A 21141-nucleotide genomic window follows, 5' to 3' on the forward strand; every position below is an offset into this window, starting at 1 on the left:
AGGGGTTTTTTGCACAGGAGACAAGACCTGTGGATTAAACTTTTAAGGAGTCTGCATAAGACAGCTGGAACAGAGGGAAGGCATTTCATTTTAGAGGTTTATGCTTGCCATGCTGAGATCTTCACCTGCTGTGGGAATAATTCGAAAATCTGTAAATAAATTTTTAAAACCTTTGGATTTTGACCAGAGAATTCTGAAAATTTCATTTGCCAAGTCATACCCCTCCGTCCTCCTATCTCATCATCTCTTCCTAGTTAAAATCTATCCAAATCTGTGTTCCAAAGAAATCCAATATGCAGCTGACCATTGGCTGAGCTAATTCAAAACATCAGTACAATATTGATTTCTTTTTCCTGCGTTAGTGCTGAACTATGTACCAAAATCATGTGTTGGGAACCAAAACCAAGAGAGCTTGCTGCATGGCTGAAAGAGAGAAGCTAGCTCACAATATGGACATTTCCTATCTTCCGCCTCAGTTTTCCCATCTGTTTCAACTGGACATTGGAAGCGTTCGACAGGGAAACCGTCTCCTGATGCTTGATGCTAGCGCAGAGCTCTGCGCCATAATAACACGAAACAAACCGATTCGCATTAAAAAGAGAAAAAAATAAAACTCCTCTATCACCGCCGCGCCATGAGCGGGACCCGCTCCCCTCACAGCGCCGGCCTCGCCGCGCCGCGCCTGCGCACTGCTCCCGCGCAGGCGCGCGGCGGCAGCTCTGCCTCACGTATTTCCCGTTCCCCGTTCCCCTCGTTCCCGCCCGGCCGCGCTGCCCGCGGGCGATGCGGCGCTCCCGGCGCAGGGCAGGCAGGCCGTGCCTCAGCTCCTCCTGAGCGCTCGCAGCCGTTCCCCGCCGGAGCTGCTCCCTCCGTCCCGCCATGGAGCAGCCCTACGGCGGGCAGGCCCTGGCCGGCGGCGGCGCGCTGGGGCCGGTGGATGTGCCCAGCGCCCGGTAACGGCGGCGGGGGGAGCGGCCGCTCTGCCGGCCCCGCTCTGCGGGCGGCCCGTCCGTCCCTTCCTCAGGGGGGCAGCGGGCACCGCTCCCCGCCCTGCCGGGAGTGGGGCCCGGCCCGGGCCCGGGTGGCAGCGCGGCAGGTGCGAACCGGCCTCTCTCCTTCTGCAGGCTGACTCGGTACATCGTGCTGCTGTGCTTCGCCAAGGTTCTGAAAGCCGTGGGGCTGTTTGAATCCTATGATCTTCTGAAAGCGGTCCACCTCGTGCAGTTTATCTTCGTAGTGCAGCTGGGGTGAGTGTGCAGCGGGTGGAGCCTTGTCCCCCACGTGTAATACTTTGGGTGTTCTTTGACAGCGTCGAGCTTGTTATTATGTTGTTATCGTTTACTTGAAGAAGAGAAGGCATAATAATGAATCCAAGAACTTCTCTGTTCATAGCAGTGTTTTTGCTTTACATTTCTGTTCACTGTAATTTCAGTGTCTTGCAATATCTCAAATTGGAAATGACCCATAAGGTCCATTGAGTCCAGCTCTCTGCTCCTCACACAACTGCCTGAAACTGAAACATATGATCAAGAGTGTTCTCCAGATACTGCTTGAGCTCTGACAGGTTTGGAGCTGTGAGCCTCCTGAGGAGCCAGTTACGGTGGCTGGCCACCCACGTAGTGAAGAACCTTTCCATAATGCACAGTGTGAATTTACCCTGATGCAGTTTCATTCCGTCTCATGCCCTGTCACTGGTCACCATTAACATCTCCTCCTCCCCGTCCCTCCACTGAAGAAGGTGCCATGAGGTCACCCCTCAGCCTTCTCTAAGCTGAGCAAACCAAGCAACCTTAGATGCTCTTCTTGCTCTTGAGACCTTACACCATCTTGGCTGCGTCCCGCAGATGCAGTCTAACAGTTTTATGTCCTTCTGATACAGAGGCACCTGAAACTGCATGCAGGACCTGGCTGAGGCCCCATTAGTGCACTGCAGAGCAGGCCAATCACCTTCCTTGAGCAGCTGGTGATGCTGTGCTTGAATGCAAATGCACCCCAGGATACAGCTGATCCTTTTTGTTGACCCATATTCAGCTTTCCATCAACCCAGACCTCCAGATTTCTTTCTGTGGGACTGCCACCCAGCCTTTTGTGCCCTGACTTTGTGCATACAAGTAGGGTCACCCATCCACTGATGGAGAATCAGCACTTGCTCATTTATCATTGACAGTTGTCCAGTTTTCTGGTCTTTTCACATGTCTCTGCAAGGCCTTTCTGCTGTCGAGAAACTTCAGTGTTTTTCCAACTTCAAAGTTGGGTCTGTTCTGACAGTGCTGACAGGGATGTTGGTCATGGTGTGACTGTTGCTCCAGCTGGCAATCCAGTTCACACAAATGTGCTCTCACCTTCCCCCACACCAGGGGGCTGGGGGGGAGAATCAGGAGGAAAACAAAAAATAAAATTCATGAGTTGTGATAAGAAGAGCTGAATAATTGAAATTAATAAGTTAATAAATTATTAGTAAGTTAGTAAGCAAAATATAGTAATAAAAGGAAGTGATGCACAATGCAACAGCTCAACACACAATTATGATACCCAGCCCATCCCCAAACCACAGTCAGACCCCAGACCCCATGTGGGTTGCTCCCCCAGTTTATATTCTGAGTACATGGTATTTATGATATGGAACAGCCCTTTGGCCTGTTCAGGCCAGGTCTCCTGGCCATGCTGCCTCCCAACTTGTTGTGCGCGTGCTTGCTGGCAGAAACCCTGAAGTCCTTTACTTCGGATAAGTGGCACTAAGGAACTGCCAAAACTGTGTTACCAGCATTGTTCTCACACTGAATCCAAAACAGCACTGCACTAGCAGTAGCACTGGAGAAGCAGCTACTGAGAAAAATTTATCTCAGTCCAAGCTGAAACTAGGACACTCTGGCATGTCCAAATTTTGTTAACAAGGGTGTAGAAGATAAGCTTTCTTCTTTATAGTTTGTATTCCTGAAATTCTTGTTGGATTCAGCTGCTGTTTTTCCCAGATTAAGGGTTGAGGTATGAAAACTGATAGCAAATACACAGAACCAATCTTTGCAGACAAAATCCTGCTTAATATTTGCCAGATGAGATATGCAAGAGCATTTCTGTAATAAAATTGATAAAGTTGGAACATCTGGAATTACATTTTTTCCTTTTATTCATTTACATTTATGGACTTCTCTAGTGCATTGTTCTCTAGTGCATAGGTTTTTTTGCCCATCACTTTTGATCCCACTTGAAGAAGTGTGCTGTGTCTTCTATTCCTACAGAACTGTATATTCAGCATTCTATATATGATTAAGCCTTTTTGTATACCTGTGTTCCTAATAAAAACCAGTGTATTATTTCTCTTCAAAACTTCTGAGGTCAGTTATTTTGATTTTTGTAAATCACAAGTTGATTTATCATTAACTATTCTCTCAAGAACTGGCATTTGAAGCTGACCAAAACTGAAGTTTACTTTTCATCACTGTAGTACTGGTAACTGATGCTGGTAATTCATCAGGGAAAATAAAACCAGTGATGGTTGTCAGTGTGGCCTGTTAATGGATAAAATGTAGAGGAAGCCATTTTGTAAACTGAGCCAGATATGAGAAACCTAGTTGTTTAGATCTGGTTTGAATGAAAAACTGACTGCTAATAAACTAATCTCCTTTTGACAGGTCTGCTATTTTTATGGTTTTGTTTCAAAAACCATTTTCTTCTGGAAAAGTGGTAACCAAGCGTCAGGTGAGTTGACATAAGTAGGAGTGACTCACATCTTTGTAAATATTCTTGGTAATATGGCTCTTGCCAAAATTGAAAGGTGAACAAAGATTACTCCACTTAGAAGATGTGGTTACGAGTTCTAGAGGTATACAGAGATATACAACTAATGCAATGTCTTGTGGGCTGAAACATTCAGCATTCTTAGCTTTGGTCAGCTTCTTTTGAGAGAAAAGGCTGGTCCTTATTGCCAAGCCAGAATCTGCTGTAAAGAGTGGATTTTCAAAAAGAGCTCAGTTTACTTAGGTGACCTGGGCAGTTAGGGAATTTCTGCCAAAATGTGAAAATGCTCCAGTCTTGTCACTCAGAACAGAAGAGTCCCGTCTGCATGTGATAATGGCCATCAGACCTTGTGATTTCACAGTATCCCTGCTTTGTAAGAAATAAATTTTCTTCACCTGCTTCATATTCATCTTGGGTTTATGTAACTGTGTGCGCAAAAACTTGATCCAGTGCATGCACTAAGTAGACAAGAATCTGAAGGATAGCCTCAAAGAGTTCCTTGTGTCAACTGCTTTCATGACTAGATGCATATAGCAGAATTTTAAAATTGCGAACAGGAATAAATGGCATCTTTGATTTGAGTTCAGAAAAATCTGTCCATGTATGGTTTTGCTTTTGGTAAAATATTTCAAATTCTGGATTTTGAAGGTGTTTTGTTTTTTGTAGGTTCTTCACCTTGTTTACCATATTTCCAGGATTAATTTCTTCTAACACTTGCATCTGAAGTTAATAAAGTATTGAATATCTGAATTGCAGCCTGCTTCCTGAAGAAGGAATATAACACACACATAAATATTTGTAGACATAATGTCTTAGCCTCAATTTGTACATTTTATCTAGTTCTTTTTCTGTTTATCCAGTATATACAACAGATTACAAAATAGGTAAACGGACTTGATTTTTTTCAACCATTTTCAAGCTTTTTGTTGAAGAGAACTCAGACAATATTACAGAATTTACTACTGCAGTAGAAAAAAAATCCAGTTTTTAGTATGTCCAAATAAATCCTAGTTGCCTGGCAAAGTATCTAAGAAGATAATTATACTTTAAATTATTTTTATAGAACTTGTAAAGCACGTGTTCTCCCTCAATTTCTACAACTATTGTGCTAAAACAATGCTAGTAATAGAGTGTTTATTCTGAAACTCTGGAGAAAATACTAATGAAATATCTTTCTTTTGTAGTGGATCAAAATTTTTAAGCATGCTGTTGTTGGATGTATCATTTCACTCTTGTGGTTTTTTGGCCTTACTCTTTGTGGACCACTGAGGTAAATACATATCTACTGTAAATACTGGTTTTCTTCTGTGATCCCTCCCTATCTCGCTCCTTTGCTTTTGGCCTTCTGTCTGACAGACAGAAGGCAAAAAGTCTTTGATGCAAAGACTTAGGAATTTTCCTGTGAAATCTTGAGTGCTTGTGAAAAAGTACATATACTTTCTGTGGAACTGGTAAATTTCTTCTACCAGAAGAACTATTTTATGAGATTCCAGTGAAATTCATGATAGTGCCTAAAGACTTGATGTGAGTGATACATAAGGGTCACTTAGTGCAGTTTTTATTGCTTCCTTGCTCTCATTAATGTAGTGCCAACTGTGTGTTTACCTGTTTGGAGTTCATGGCTTGTTGGCTAATGGTGGCAGCTGGTATTCCTGTGACAGGTGACTAGAATCAGTTTCTGCAATTGTTGCAGAGTACTTCTTTATCTGGTTGGCTGTGTGCTCTGTGTTGAAATTGGGTTTACATTAGTGCATATACAGCTAAAACCATTTGTGCAGTGTGTTAGTACTACTGACTGAGTAACTATGAAAGATTAGCCAGACTTCCAAAAATGAAGGTTAATATATTGGAAAGCATGTTTTACTCTAGAGAGGAAAGTAAAGCCTTAAATGATATATTTTATGAAGGTGAATTCTTATCATCTACATAGGAGAAGGCATACCTAAGAGTAATAATACTGTGATTAATTATATTAATGTAGTTAATACTCTTATGTCTTTCTGGATGCTGGCAATCTTCCCAAACAGAACCATGGGTTAAATCATGTTGTATTGCTATGCAGAGGATTGCAAAAGCATTTGAGAGGACGTTTTTGAGAGCAATAATTGCTTTCATGTTCTGCTCAAGAAAGCTGTCAATATAGTTTGGTAGTTAGCCTCTGCTGTCTGAAGGATGTAGCATGGAAGTTAGAATTTTTTATTTTCAGCCATTAAGAGATTTTGAGGTGGCATAAGTTACTAGGCCATCAGCATCTCAATGAATAGGACACAGTAGTACAAAACAGGACAATTTTTTTTCTCTGGGAGCAGAAATTGGTTTAGAGGCGGTATTGCAGTGGGAATAATAATTCCATCTTGGGCAAGTTGGTATCTTGTGTTGCTAGAAGAAAATACAATAAAAAGTTATCCATAAATGAATAATTTTAATCTGTTACTTGAAGTAGGAAGTTCCTGTTTTGTAACATGTATAGTTGTCTGCAGCTAGATCTATTGCTGGTGAAGGCAAATTGATTTGTGTTTTTTCTTTTGAATTGTTTAAACCTGCTGTTAGGATGAATTTTTGTTGTGTCACTAATTTTCGCTGAAATAGTGTATATCAAGGTTCTGAGGTAAATTCATTGTAAATTGAGTATTACATTTTTTTATAGGACATTATTACTGTTTGAGCACAGTGATGTGGTTGTGCTGTCATTCCTTAGTGTCTTGTTCACAAGCTCAGGTGGAGGACCAGCAAAGGTATTTAAAAATCTCTTTTACCAAATGTAAAACATACTATATCTTATAAATTCAAGTACTTCTTTACCTTGAACAAACTGTGGTTTGGATCCATGTTCATAGAAAATGCACTTTTTTAGTTTAATTAGTGGTAAAATTGTAAGATGTACTACTTGCAGTGGTTAAAGTCTGGGTGATGAAAGCTCTGGGAGCTGGGATTTCATAGCTACATCTGTCCTTTCCTGACAAAAGAACTTTAGAGCTGTTCTTTCTCATAGTCTTTGCATAGTTCTTTAGCCTTTAGGTCCTGTAAGACAAAATCTGCAGTTTGTACAGATCCTGTTTGTAGCTCATTGATGCTACAAAATACTAAATCATCAGGCTGAAGTAACAGTGCATTCTGGCAGGCAGAAAGACATCATGAAGAAAGTAATTGCATTTAAAGTTCGTAAGATGCTAGTATCTAGCTTGCTGCAGTGGTGATATGTCCTGAGTTATCTGATAAGTCTGTAAACCAGAAAAAATGTGGAATTACATTGTCAAGGTCACTTTCTTAAAAATAATAGGGATTTCTTTAGTGGTTTTCTTACTGAAGTACATTTACATTGATCAGGAACCAGGGAAGGAAAGAACCAATCTCATGGATCTTTTTGCAGTAATCTGTTGTAGCAGTTTAGAAATACTTGGGGGTTTTTGTTGTTTGGTTGTTTACTTTTTGTTTGGGCTTATTTTACAGACAAGAGGTGCTGCATTTTTCATCATAGCTATCATCTGCTTACTACTTTTTGATAATGATGACCTCATGGCTAAAATAGCAGAACATCGTATCCTTTCTTGTTATGTGAAAGAGCAAGTGACTCTTAGTACTGGAGCAGAAAAAATGTGAAATTGAGTGTAGTGAATTAAATTATAATTAGAAGTGATTTTGAAGTTAGTTTTCAATTGATAATCTCATCATAGTGTACTGACAAAAGGTAGTACATCTGCAGATGGGTAGTAAAAACAAACAAGGTGAAAGTAAACTTTCCAAAGGAAGAATAAGAACATGGAATTATGTAAATGGTGTATTCTGGAACCTTATTGATGAATTTACTTAGTTTTCAGTGAGTAGAGTCATAAAACAGAGTAATGGGAATGGCCTGGGTTGGAAGGCACCTTAAGATGATCAAGTCCAACTGTTCACCCAGCACTGCCAAGCCCATCACTAAATCACATCCCGAAGAGCTGCATCTGTATGTCTTTTAAGAGCCACCACCAGGGATGTTCATTCAGCCACTTCCTTGGGCAGCGTGTTTCAATGCCTGATAATTCTTCCTAATACTCAGTGTGCTCAATACAAATACCTGATGTGACTTATGACCATTTTTTCTTGTCCTGTCAGGAAAAAACTGACCCCTACCTGAGTTCAACATGCTGTCAGATTGTTGCAGAATGTGATAAGATCTGCCCTGAGCCTCCTTTTCTTCAGACTAAACACCCCCAACTAAACACCCCCACCTCCATCAGCTGCTCCTTAGAAGTGCTCCCCAGCTCTGCTGCCCTTCTCTGAACACACCTCAGCACTACAGTGTCTTCTTGTACTTAGGGGCTCAAAACTAAACACAGGATTTGAGGTGTGGCCTCACCAGTGTCTGCTACAGGGAAACAATAATTGCCCTCCTCCTGCTGGTCACACTGGGCTTTCACTGGCTTATGTTCAGCCACTCCCAGGTCCTTTTCACTTGGCAGCTTTCCAGCCACTTTGCCCCAGCCTGTGGAGCTGCCTGGGGTTGTTGTGATCCAAGGGCAGGACCAGCACTGGGCCTTGTTGTACCTCACACCATTGGCCTCAGGCCATGATCCAGCCTGCCCAGATCCCTCTGCAGAGCCTTCCTGCCCTCCAGCAGATCAGCACTCCATTTTGGTGTTTTGGTGTCACCTGCACGCTGCCTGAGGCTCACTCCATGAGATCATTGATGAAGACACTAAACAGGACTGGTCCCAGTTCCAAGCCCTGGGAAACAGCAGTGGTGACTAAACACCAGCTGGATGTAACTCTGCTCACCACCACTCTCTGGGCCCCCCCATCCAGGCAGTTTTTTACCCAGTGAACAGTGTAACTGCCCAAGCCAGGAGCAGCTGGTTTCTCTGGGAAGATCATGTAGGAAATGGTGCCCAACACAAATGGTGTCCAGCCCTGAAGTCCATGCACCCACAGCTTTTCCTTCATTCACTAGGCAGGTCACTTTCACCATAGCACATCAGGTTGGTCAGTCAGGACCTGCCTTGCACAAACCCATACTGATGGCTGGGCCTGATCTCTGATTATCCTGCACATGCCAACACACCATAAAACTCAGTTTGCTTGCTCTGCTTTCTGTGTTCCGCTACCTTTGCCTGTTCGTGTTCTTGGTTAAAAAAAAAATCTAATGAAACTCTTCCTTAATTTTTTATTTAGCTGAGGGGCATCACGACAGTGCTCTTACTCATGTTCTGTATACAATCATTGCTTTTCTGGGTGTTGCAGATCACAAGGTAAATAACATGTATTTTACAATCTTTAAGTTTTGAAGGTAAGAATTTAACTAGATCACAGCTAATCCGAGCCTGAATCAAAACTAGAAGGTTGAACATCCCCACCCCATATTGGAACTGACCTAGTACTGTAATTTTTGCACACTGATGCAAAATGAATATAATGCAAAATGAATATTAATATGATGCAAAATAAGTATGAAGAGGTTCAATACAGCAAGCCAAACTGGACGCTATTCAACCTCTATAGCTGATAAGAACTTAGCTTGTCATAATGTATGTAATGTGTAGCCTAACAAGTCTCATTAGAATTACCATGTGTCAGAATCTGAGGTATTGATGATTCCAACATTGTAAAAAGTCTCTGTCTTTTTGCCCTGTTGCCAAAGAAGAAGCCATAATTCATTTGTGCTGGTTTCAAGGTTGTTTATTCTGTTTATCTCTAACATGTTCTGCTGCCTCAATGCAGGTCTGTCCTGCAGGGCAGCGTGTGGGGCTCTGCCCCTCAGTGGGATGGTACAAACATTATATACCAGAAATTACGTGTGCTATATTTACAATAAAGTGCCAATATCTGTCACCTACGTTGGACAGCGTGTCCCCAGTCTAAACCAATAGAAAAATGCCAACACTACAGTGAAACACGGAGGGCATGAAGAAGGAGAAAAAGGACAAGACACACCCAATTTCCTCCATCTTGTCCCCTTTGAACCCCTAATCTAGAATCCTAAAATTTTACTTTTGCACCCGTGCCACACTTAATTATTACTCATATCAAACACTCAGAGCTTGTAATTCATCCTGTAAGATTGAAAACTCTTTTCCATGGACAGAGATCACAGACAGTGTCTCTGGGGGCTCTGTACAGGGGGGTTCCTGACCCCCTGCCAGGGTCCCAGGCCCTCCAAGGCTGCCAGAGGGAAGCCCTGGATTCCCACAACCATTAAATATTCTGTCATCAGTGTTCTGGGTGTTTACAGGGTTTTGCCTACAAACCACTACTTACTCACTTTTGGGGCCTGTGTTTTGTTTCTGTATCTTTAGCTTTCCCTAGTCTTTACATTATACTTGTATTTGAAGACACAGATTCTGATACTTCTCAGTAAGATAGTCCCATGGTAATTGGTGATATGAATAGCTTAATGTCATAATCTGACTGTATGGGGTTGAACTGGCTGATTGAGTTGTGTTAGCTTAGTCTTGCTAAAGTGGCTTAATTGAGGACTAAAACAGGAAAAAATATGGAGCAGCTGAAAATGTATTATTATAAAAATAAATCAAATATTAGCCTGGATAATGATACTAAAAAGCAAGAGTGATATAAGGGAGATGAGGTGCTGTGTATCTTATAATTCATTTAAAGAAAAATTTTGAAAGAGTATATTGTGAAGAAATAGATTGTGTTCAAAGGTAAGTGGATGAAAAGGTTATGGAGGGTCTAGAGAAGAATATGATATAAGTCTTTGGGGATTTATGGATGCTTTCAACACACTTTTAATAATGGAAGATGGGAAAACTTTGAGTGATTGTTCCTTCTTCCTCAGATGCTTTTTGCTACAATTTTGCTGCTGGTGTATGCCAATTAACACTGTTGAGAGTTTTAAAATTCAGCTCAGGCTGTTGTGAACGGTGCTAAGGCACAACTGTGTATGCTGTGTTACTGTTTGTAGCTAGAGTAAAAATTACAGTAAATATCCTAGTTTTGGCTTTTCTTTCCAGGTTAAGAAAAACACATTAATATTTTCTCCTTGTAAGTATCAATGTGTTTGGAGTGAGGTTTTTGGTATGTAAGAAATGCTAATGGAATCTAGTTATGTTTCCAGGGTGGAGTACTTCTTCTGGTACTGGCATTGTGCTGCAAGGTTGGTTTTCACATGGCATCCCGAAAACTCTCTGTAGATGTAGGTGGAGCCAAGCGTCTTCAAGCTTTGTCTCATCTTGTTTCCGTCCTTCTCTTGTGCCCATGGGTTATTGTTCTCTCTCTGACAACAGAGGTAAGATACTAAGTACAAATCTAAATCTTTTTTTAATGCTTGTGAATGGCAATTTAAATCTTTCCTTTAAATTATCTTTAAAATTACCAGTGTTGCTGTCTTGATTTTTGTAGTAAGCTTTGTTTGAAATTTCCATTATGCTTTTCTTCTATATTTGTTTTTTAACTGTGTGATACTTTAATTTCCTGTTTTGTATAATAACTGTGTTTCATCTTCTAGCTCACCCAAGATACTATATCTTGGGTTCATCTACTAACATTGCACAAGTGTTAATGACTTTATAAATACAGTGCTCTTTTATCCCTAAGAAGTAGATAATTTATTGTGATTTTAAAAAATGCTCATTATGCTTGCGTGCATAGGGAGAGTAGGCCATTGCAACCATGGCATTGTATATGAAATTCCTTTCACAAACATGAAAGTATTTAAAATAAAGTGCTTCACTGCATTTTAGATATATGTCTCTTTTTATATCTGGAATTAGGTGTTTATGTGATAAATTGAAAGTATAACAATATTTATGTTTTATGGATTAGTGAAAACACTTGTAATTCAAGTGAACTACATTTAATGCTATAAATACAATCACTCTTCTGGTGAGCAGTCATGTTTGAATTTTTTTTTTTTTTTTTTTTTTTGTTTTTTTTTGTTTTTTTTTGTTGCAGAGTAAAGTAGAGTCTTGGTCTTCTCTCATCATGCCTTTCATAACAGTCATCTTCTTTGTGGTGATCCTGGATTTTTACGTCGAATCCATATGCTCTGTGAAGATGGAAGCTTCCACGTGTGCTCGATATGGATCCCTTCTTATTTTCATTAGTGCACTGCTTTTTGGAAACTTTTGGACACATCCAATAACAGACCAGCTTCGAGCTATGAACAGGCCACCACACCATGAAAGCACAGAGCATGTCCTTTCTGGAGGGGTGGTAGTGAGTGCTGTCTTCTTTGTTTTATGTAAGTATTCTTGTCTAAACTATAGTAAATCTGTGGTCTGTGTGACTGGGAAGCCAATAAGAAAATTGAGGTGTGCAGAATTCTTTTGGACGAGCTTTTATGGATTCTTTTGAATAAGGCAGCTGTAGCTTTTCTCTCTTCCATTGTCTGTCTACAGAAAAAAAATGAATGCGATCTGTTTGAATGTGATCTAATTTCATACAGTAATGAAATCCAATAATAAACCTCAAGATGAAGTTGTCAATCAATTTGCTGCCTGAAAATTTCATGTAAACTTTGCTGATTAAACACTATAAAATAGCTGTGAAGCTTAGAAACAGCAACAAAAACTTCAATACTTTCCTTGCAGCTGCCAATATCCTGTCCTCCCCCTCCAGGAAAGGGCAGAAGGGTACCCTTATAGGCTATTCCCCTGAAGGCACTCCGCTCTATAACTTCATGGGTGATGCATTACAGCAAAGCTCCCAGTCATTGCCCCGGTTTATTAAGGAGTCACTGAAACAAATCCTTGAGGAGTATGATTCTCGGCAGATCTTCTACTTCTTGTGCCTAAATCTGGTAAGTGCATGGTTTTTTTCTTCAAACCCAATCACAATTGTGCATATGTAATAAAGAAAGAAGAGATACTCTTTAGAAGATTCCTATAACTGATTTGTTTGAAAGTGACCTTTGACAGGGCAATTTAAATAATGGTCACTGATTTGTTCTTACAGTGCAGCTCTGGGTCTATGTGTAAGGGTTACACCAGTAACTGAATACTTGTATGATAGTCTGTTTAAGGTTGAGATACCTCAATGTTGCCAGCAGATAAGGTGAAACTGATAAGCCCTCAGTGAAACTGATACAGATGGGGACAAGAAGGTGTGGGATTGATTAGTGTCATATTGGAGCAGGCTAGTTTTATTTTTAGCTTCTCTCTTTCTTGAATAAGAAAAGATGATGCAGTAAGCAAAACTGATAGAACCTCATTTGCAAAGATCTTCAGGAAAGTAAGGGGAGAAGCTTGAAGTATCTGTGTTAACTGTAAGGAATTTCATTGTGGAATATGAAAGATTGGAAAAAACGTTTTAAGCAGATGGATTAATAATAGTAAAATGTACAGGGTAAATGTATGTATTAAAAATATTTCCTTGTGAGGCTTTCTCAGAGCCAATTCCTGAGATTTAAACAGTCAATTTACTAGTGAAAAAAATGTTGGCTTTAACAGATTGATAGACAGCATAACTTTTTACACTAATAATGTATCAGAGCAGAGCCCTTGCATTTTTCATGATAAAATGCTTAGAATTTTGTCTGCAGAATGTCAGTTTAAAATTCAAAACAAAAAATTTACTCCTATAAAGAGTTGTTTTTTATGTGTGAGTCTGAAAGGAGAGTAGATTCAAAAATGTCTCTTTATAGACTTGGAGTGCATTATGTATTTCATTGGAGGAGAGAAAAAATGGTCTAGAAATACTTAGAACAATATCTTAGAAAAATATTGAGTGTTCTGTGAAAACAATACCCTTCTATCCACCAAAACATTAATACACAAGTTAATATTTAAGGAAAAATTCAAACTCTATTTTGTTTTAGGCTTTCACTTTTGTGGAGCTTTTTTATGGAGTATGGACCAATAGCCTTGGTCTTATTTCTGATGGATTTCACATGCTTTTTGATTGCTCTGCGTTAGTGATGGGGCTTTTTGCAGCTCTGATGACAAGGTGGAAAGCAACTCGTATATTTTCATATGGGTATGTATCTTGGGTTCTTTAAGGACTATTTGAAACGTAACTCTCCTTGCTCATTTTCAAAGTGTTCTGATATGTATGGGATATTTTAATAATGCATGCTTCTGTATGATTTTTGCTGTGTCTCTTCTCTTCCATTTGTGCTCATGTTATCCTCTTCCTACCTGTGCAAAAAATGCAACTTTCATTTATCTCTACAAATAAAACCTTCTATCACTGTGAATATTCTTTAGAAATTGCCTCATGCTAGGCACTTATGTCAAACAGAAATCTGCATTAAAAACCAGTATTCATATGAAGATTTAGATTCGGCTGATATAATTAAGCTTCATATGTTTGCATAGCAGTTTAGAAGTTTGAAGCCCTGAATGGTTAGTATATATAAGAGAATACTTCTACATTGTTTTATTATAATGGAGTTTAGACAGTTGGAAACTGGCCACCTCTTGATCAGAAGAAAATAACTCAGAAATTGAGGCATGGTTATGTGACATTGAGGAAAAAAACCACAGCAATCCTAATGCTGTATTGAAAGAATTACAACTTATTTAAGAACTTTGACAGTGGTTCAGAGTACCCATTCTTCACTCTCAAATGTATATATGTTTACTTTCAGGTATGGACGTGTAGAAATTCTCTCTGGATTTATTAATGGCCTCTTTCTGATGGTGATTGCTTTCTTTGTCTTCATGGAATCAGTGGCAAGACTGGTAGATCCTCCAGATATAGATACAAACATGCTAACTGTAAGTTTTATCCTTCTGTTTCAGTGTAGTTTTGCAGTTAATGGTTAATTGATGTTTATCTCCAGGATGATAGTCCTTCCAGTACCCAAAGGGAGCCTTCAGGAGAGCTGGAGAGGAATTTTTTGCCACGGTATTTAGTGGACAAGGGGAAATGGCTTCAAACTGAAGCAGGGCAGGTATAGATCAGATGTTAGGAATTAATTAGATATTAGGAAGGAATTCTTTACTGTGAAGGTGGTAAGGAACTGGAACAGGTTGCCCAGAGAAGTTGTAGGCTTCCACACTTTTCCTTAAGTAAATGCATGGTGGTTTTGGTTACCACGTTCTAGAAAACAAGTTTGAATAACTGTGAGGATGCAGTGAAGTTAAAGACTTTTCTCCCTCTCACAGCCGGTCTCTGTTGGAGGGCTGATTGTAAACCTTGTCGGTATCTGTGCCTTCAGCCACGCACACTCGCATGGGGCTTCTCGGGGAGGCTGTCCCACACATGATCACAGCCATTCTCACCATGGCCACAGCCACAGCCACGGGCACGGCCATTCCCACAGTGACCATGGCCACAGCCATGGACATTCCCATGGATCTTCTGGAGGAGGCATGAACACCAACATGAGAGGCAAGTACAGATTGTTCAATCATGAGTGATGTACGCGATTTCTGGGAGACTGAAGATTTTCAGGATCAGACACGCAGTATTATGACTCAATCTAAAAATGCTCTCCAGTGATCTGACAGGCATTAAATGCACTATACAGGAATTGCTCAAGCCATTTATGAATTTAGTTTGAAGAAATGTGAGATATTTTTGTGCATATGTATGTAATACATAAGGAACAATAAAAAGCAGTAATCTATAGTACTCACTAACATTTAAAAAGGTCACTGTAAACAATCCTCAAAACGCTTTAAGTCCTTGTTTCTAAGTTCAAACTGGAAGTGAAGGTTGAAGGTTTCTGTCTATAAAGACGTTACCATGCTTCTAGGAATCATGTGACAGCAGGTTATAAAAACACTGGGCTGGGGATAAGAAGCAAGAGAACAAATACAGACCAGCATAGGATATGCTTTTATTTCTGATTCAGAAAATAAAGTGGTAAAGAAAAACTTTCAAATATGAAATCATGAAGCTAACTGAGAAGAACACTGTATGTGAAAGTTCAGCATAGAATTTTTTCCCTAGTAGTTAGGGAATTTTTTCTAGTAGTTAGAAAGTAGTTACTCACCAACTGTCTGGTGTATAAAAAAACCCTTTTAAAATGGTGTTTTCTGTGTAAGCTTGTCAGAATATGGTGAACAGTCTCATGTTTCATATGTTATTTTATGTCTTAACTCAGGTGGTTATCCTAGTTATTCATATTCATCATGTCTGTAATTTTTTAGTCTGCCTAAGTCATGTTTCAATACTTTTTAAAATCCTGACACCTGACTAGCACTTATGTTACCAATGGTTGGAGAGTATTTTTCTATGTCCATTAAGTATGCATTGAGAATGAACTCAAAATTAAAACAGTAGAAAGTATAAGATTCATAGCAGTAGCACAAAGACAATTCTTCTGTAAAATTGGATACAAAAAAACCCAGTACATTCATGTATGTCCTCATTAGCGAGCAATGTACACTGATCTTCTAACTCTCTGTTAGGGATCAATGAGTCCTTATATACAGAGTCAAATGATTATGCTATATTGTACAAATCTCACTAACAACTGAAAGACTATTCACGTATACTTTAGTCTGTGGATGCCTACCTAGATCATTGGCCCATAAATTAAAAATTGTTTTTTACAATAATTTGCAATTAAACATTATAAGAGCTAAATATTTTCTGTATTTTGTCCCAGGTTAGGTAAAGACTTATCTCTGTTTAGCTTGAGGATACTTAGTAAGCCTTACTAAGTTTCTGCTATTGAACATATATATACATTTTAGACAGAACTGTTAATCACTCTGTTTGTTTTGGTTTTAGGTGTGTTTCTGCATGTGTTAGCAGACACTCTTGGCAGTGTTGGTGTTATCGTATCCACAATATTTATTCAGCAATTTGGATGGCTCATAGCTGATCCGCTCTGCTCTCTCTTTATTGCTACATTGATTTTTCTTAGTGTTATCCCATTATTGAAAGATGCCTGTCAAGTGCTTTTGTTGAGGATACCTCCAGAACAGGAGAAAGATCTGCATGCTGCTTTAGAAAAGGTACAATTATAAATGGTTTTGTATACAAACATAAAAAGCTGTAACTGCTTTTAATGATTATTAAACTCAAGCTGATCAGTCAGATCAGCTTGTTTTCTTAGACAACTTCTTCTGTTTTCTTAGACAACTTCATGTCTCAAGTTGTTTAAAATCGATTTTTCAGGGAAGTGACAAGATGACTAGTTCTAACTATAAAAGTTGGTTTGCAGCTAAAAAGACTTCCACTGTTTTTTGGTTTTATGGGTAGCCCATAATTTCAGACAAGTATGGTAACAGTTTGGTAAATGTACCACATTGTAGTACTGAGAAAGTAATATACAGTTCCCCAAACCTGCAGCCTTTTTAAACTTGTTACAAACATTCAGGGTACAGGATTGTATCACAAGCTTGTAATTTCAAGTTTTCTGGTTTATTCATATCATGAACGGTATACTGGTTCACACTAGGTGGGATGGCAAAACTTTAGCTGTTTTTTCTAATTATTTTCTCATTCTAGACTGTTCTCTTTCTGTCTGGTGCAGTATGGCATCTGCCTTGAGGCTGTACCTAGTCTTTGCTGTTGCCTCATTTTAAGTTCCTGCCCAGAATCATAATGTGGACCTCAGTGTGGAGAATTCCTCTCTGTAAAAGAATGAACTAAAAATTCTTTGAGGATGCCATCACTAGAGGCTTCAAGGAAGACTATCCTTATGGTGTCCTGTCAGTTACTAGATGGGAAAATGTGTTCTTGTCTGCATGAGAAAGAAACAAACAAATGGGAATTGTCTGGGATATAGTCACACAGTGAAAGGAAAGTGACATGCAAAGTGTGGTTTCACTTTTTGATGAGGGAAGACAGTAATTCTGAGAGACTGGAGAATAAGAAAGTACTTTTTGAGAACAATCAAAGACCAGTTGATTAAAATACCATAGGAAAAATGTTTTAAAAATTACATCACAATAAAACAGTATGTTTGCTCTAGGTTGACCCTGTCCAGCAGCCAGACAGGCATTCATACAGCCACTTGCTCACTCCCCTCCTTTATCACCACCACCGCCAGTGGGATGGGAGCATAAGCAGAAAAACCCTGGGGCAGTATAAGAGGTGAAGGAAGACCGGTTTTAAAAAGAAAAAAAAGCAGTCCCCAAACAGCAGTCACCTTGGAAGCCAAAATCCCACCTTCATCCTCTACCCCAGTTTATACTGCTGAGCAAGGTGTTACGTGGTGTGCAGTATCCCTCTGGACAGCTTGGGTCAGCTGCCCTGGCTGTGTCACTTCCCTGCTTCTTGCCCATCCCCACCAGGGCAAGGGCAAAGGGGGTGGTAGTAAAAGGGTTTTAAAATCATGGGGCTTTGGGGGTTAGAAGGAAAATTAAGCTTAGTAGGCCCTGGTGTAGGCCTTGTACTTGCTAGAACTGCATCTGTGTAGCTAGTATATGATAAATTACATAATTGTTAGATGTGATGATTGTTTAGTAATTAAATATAATTACTGTTTAATCGTAAGAATAATCATGAAAAACTCTGGTCAGGGGCTTGAGAAAGATCACAAGAAACTCATGCTTGAATAAAGTCAATGTATACAATAGAACAATATAAGTTTAATAATTAATATGTATGTTATGTAACAATAGGATATAAAATATGTTCAGCTTGAAAGCCATGTCAGAGTCAGATTTGGGTCTGTACCCCTGATTCCCAGAGCTCTTCAATAAAGCACCTGCATATAATCATATCCCGTGATTATGTGTGTTCCTGAACAGTAACGGGAAAAATAGAAAGCCTTGAAACTGCCTGATGGAAAAGAAATAGCCTGAACAGTTCAGCAATAGCCAAATCATTGGTGTATTATCAAAACGCTTTTAAGCAGAAATCCAAAATACAGCGCCTTATCAGCTGCTCTGAAAAACCATGACAGCCAATCCAGAACAAAGGTCAATTTAAAAAAAATTATGTATTATGGAAAGGAAGTTATGTCTCTTAATAAAGTTCAACAGTAATAACTAAATATAGCTGCTAAACAGTGAGGTAACCAGTGCCCTGGTAGATGCTGGACCAGTATTCTGATTAGTCTGTCCATTTATGTTCCTGTGATCTGTTCATTAAATCATGGATTTTTCCCTCATCCTATTTAGCATTATTCTTCTGGGGTTTTCATTTGGTTTGACTTTTACCTTCTATAATTTTACAGTAGTAGCAAGGTAATCTTTCAAGATATTTCTGAATATAGCTTTGTTGGAAAGCTGCTGTACTATAGCTTTGTTTCCTTGTGAAATACTATCCACCAATAGCCATGTACAAGTTTAAAATTACTTAATTTTTGCTAATGAAATTTCTTCACAGATTCAAAAAATCGAGGGAGTTATATCCTACAGAGATCCTCATTTTTGGTGTCACTCTGCAACTGTTGTGGCAGGCACAATACATGTGCAAGTGGTATCAGATGTGATGGAACAGAGAATTGTACAGCAGGTACAGTGCAAGGTTTTTACACTCTTAATTCCTTCATTTTCTACTTGGCATCTCCCTTTTGGTCACAGACTGAAGTTTCAGGCTGACATGTATGATGTTTTTTATAGCTCTCCATTATTGTTTCAGAGCTGGTCTCTAATGCTGTACTGCCCCTTGCCTGCTGGCTTGAAATTAGTCGTGTTAAGAGTTACTTGCTAGAACATCTGCCAAAACACTGACTGACAGTGATGCTACATCTGCTCTGAGAAAAGAAAGGGAAGTGTAAAAACCGCCTGCAAAACAGGGAATAAACAGTAGGGATATCTGGGTGCTAATCACGTGTCTAAAACCTATCTGCCGTGGGTTTTTCTTTTCCTTAAAAAGATGTATATTTCCTTATGCAAAACCCTGACAGTCACCAAGTTTGTAGAAGTTGCAAAGCCATACCCTCTAAACCTATTCTTTGCTTTCCAGAGACTTGAATTCTTCACAATGATACATGGGGGTTTTTTACAGCATTGCAGAGCCAGCATACTGCAAGTTACTGTGAGATACATGTGAAATGCAGTACTAATGTTAACTGTACCATTCTGTTCAGGTCACAGCAATTCTGAAAGATGCTGGTGTAAACAACTTAACTGTCCAAGTGGAGAAAGAAGCTTATTTTCAACACATGTCTGGACTCAGTACAGGATTTCAGGATGTCCTTGCAATGACTCAGCAGCTAGAATCCATGAAATACTACAAAGATGGTACTTACATCATGTGATACAAATTTGTATTTGCCAAAGGAGATGTAAATGGTCAAGCTGATGGATTCCATATTTGTATTTTTGCTGGGAGATCTTGCACATACATGTACAGAAACAAATGTACTATATATTTGAATTTTTGTAAGTGTACTATCTTTGTTAATTGGATTGAGATGCTTTTATAAAGGAAATAAGAAGGACTTGAGTACCTGCTGTAAATGTGAAAATAATTGAAATCTTATATACTATACTTGGTGTTTATTAAACAGAAGTCTTGAAACTTGCAAATGAGCACAGATATATTCCATACTTTCTCTAAAGCGTGGAACATCGGTATTTTAATTTCTTATTAGCAGTGGGAAATAGAAGTAGTTTATACTCGAATGCAATCAACTGGGCACTACTTTTCTTCTTTCAAGGCTAGCTTGAAGACTCTTGGAATGAAAAAATCACTTTATTATGGGGATTAAAAAACATCAAGTCCTGTGTTTTGCATACTTTGTTAGAGTCTAGAAATATACAGTTTTTTATATTATGACTCAGCATACAAATCTGATTTCTACACTTAATGCACCAGAGCAAATATATGTTACCATTTTACATTTGTATTGAACTATTTTTTTAGAAGCAAAATTTACAGATTTAACAGTGAGAAATAGGGAAGGGAAGAAAAATGAAAACACTTTTTTTTCTGGGAAGACTCAGAATCATAACTCAAACCACTTAAATTTTTTTTGTACTTTTTATATGAATAAATGCAAATGTAATATTTGAAGTCTAGAAGTAATAAATCAGTGAGCATCCTAGCACTCAGCTAAACTTCATCTCTTCAAGATACTGTACTTACTCAATTTGTTTTATTAATACCATGACAGCTGCAGGTGTACTGTAGCCAACTGTATTACCTAGGGAAGAAGTTCAGGTTTAGAATGTTAAACTATGAAGGTAGTCTTGGACTTGACAAGTTGCTAAATAAACAGTAAATTGAGACTTCTTGACCGGAAGTGAAAGAATTATGGATGTTGAGGACTTAATACTGCAAAGAAAACAAATCCATGTGTTTAGTGAAAACCTGTCAGTGGGGTAATAAAATACATCTTCAGAGGTGGTTCTGCTTACATCTGTTCACAGGCTTCTTGTGCCCCCTCTTCTTGTCTATAGTACATTAATATTTTCCTTAAAATTTAAGAAATTAATTCAGTGGTTAACAAGAACGAATACATCTTTCACCATCCCATGTATCATGGCAGTATTGTTTTGTTGTACTGTTTTCTTGTTTCTGGTATTCAATGGTTCTCGAATACCATAATAATAAGAATAGAGTTGATATTAGTGCAATTGAAGGGCAGAACAAAGTGGAAAGGAATTATGTAAT

General features: G+C 39.0%; 1 protein-coding gene across 2 annotated transcripts; it reads left to right on the forward strand.

Moving 5' to 3' along the window:
• Nucleotides 1–705: 705 nt before the first annotated feature.
• Nucleotides 706–20054, forward strand: SLC30A5 (solute carrier family 30 member 5). Of its 2 annotated transcripts, XM_002194934.6 has the most exons (16): nucleotides 706–953; nucleotides 1125–1247; nucleotides 3633–3699; nucleotides 4923–5008; nucleotides 6386–6473; nucleotides 7189–7276; nucleotides 8890–8966; nucleotides 10790–10960; nucleotides 11626–11914; nucleotides 12264–12472; nucleotides 13490–13647; nucleotides 14261–14390; nucleotides 14781–15006; nucleotides 16357–16583; nucleotides 18907–19035; nucleotides 19613–20054. In XM_002194934.6, exons 1-16 carry the CDS (start codon nucleotides 880–882, stop codon nucleotides 19781–19783), a joined length of 2313 nt encoding a protein of 770 aa, XP_002194970.2. In that variant the 5' UTR covers nucleotides 706–879; the 3' UTR covers nucleotides 19784–20054. The 2 variants fall into 2 exon arrangements, with proteins under 2 accessions (XP_002194970.2, XP_072777958.1); XM_072921857.1 differs by lacking the exons at nucleotides 4923–5008; nucleotides 6386–6473; nucleotides 7189–7276; nucleotides 8890–8966 and having other exon boundaries at nucleotides 712–953.
• Nucleotides 20055–21141: the final 1087 nt, after the last annotated feature.

This window comes from Taeniopygia guttata, chromosome Z (assembly GCF_048771995.1).
Source record: "Taeniopygia guttata chromosome Z, bTaeGut7.mat, whole genome shotgun sequence".
Classification (NCBI taxonomy): domain Eukaryota; kingdom Metazoa; phylum Chordata; class Aves; order Passeriformes; family Estrildidae; genus Taeniopygia; species Taeniopygia guttata.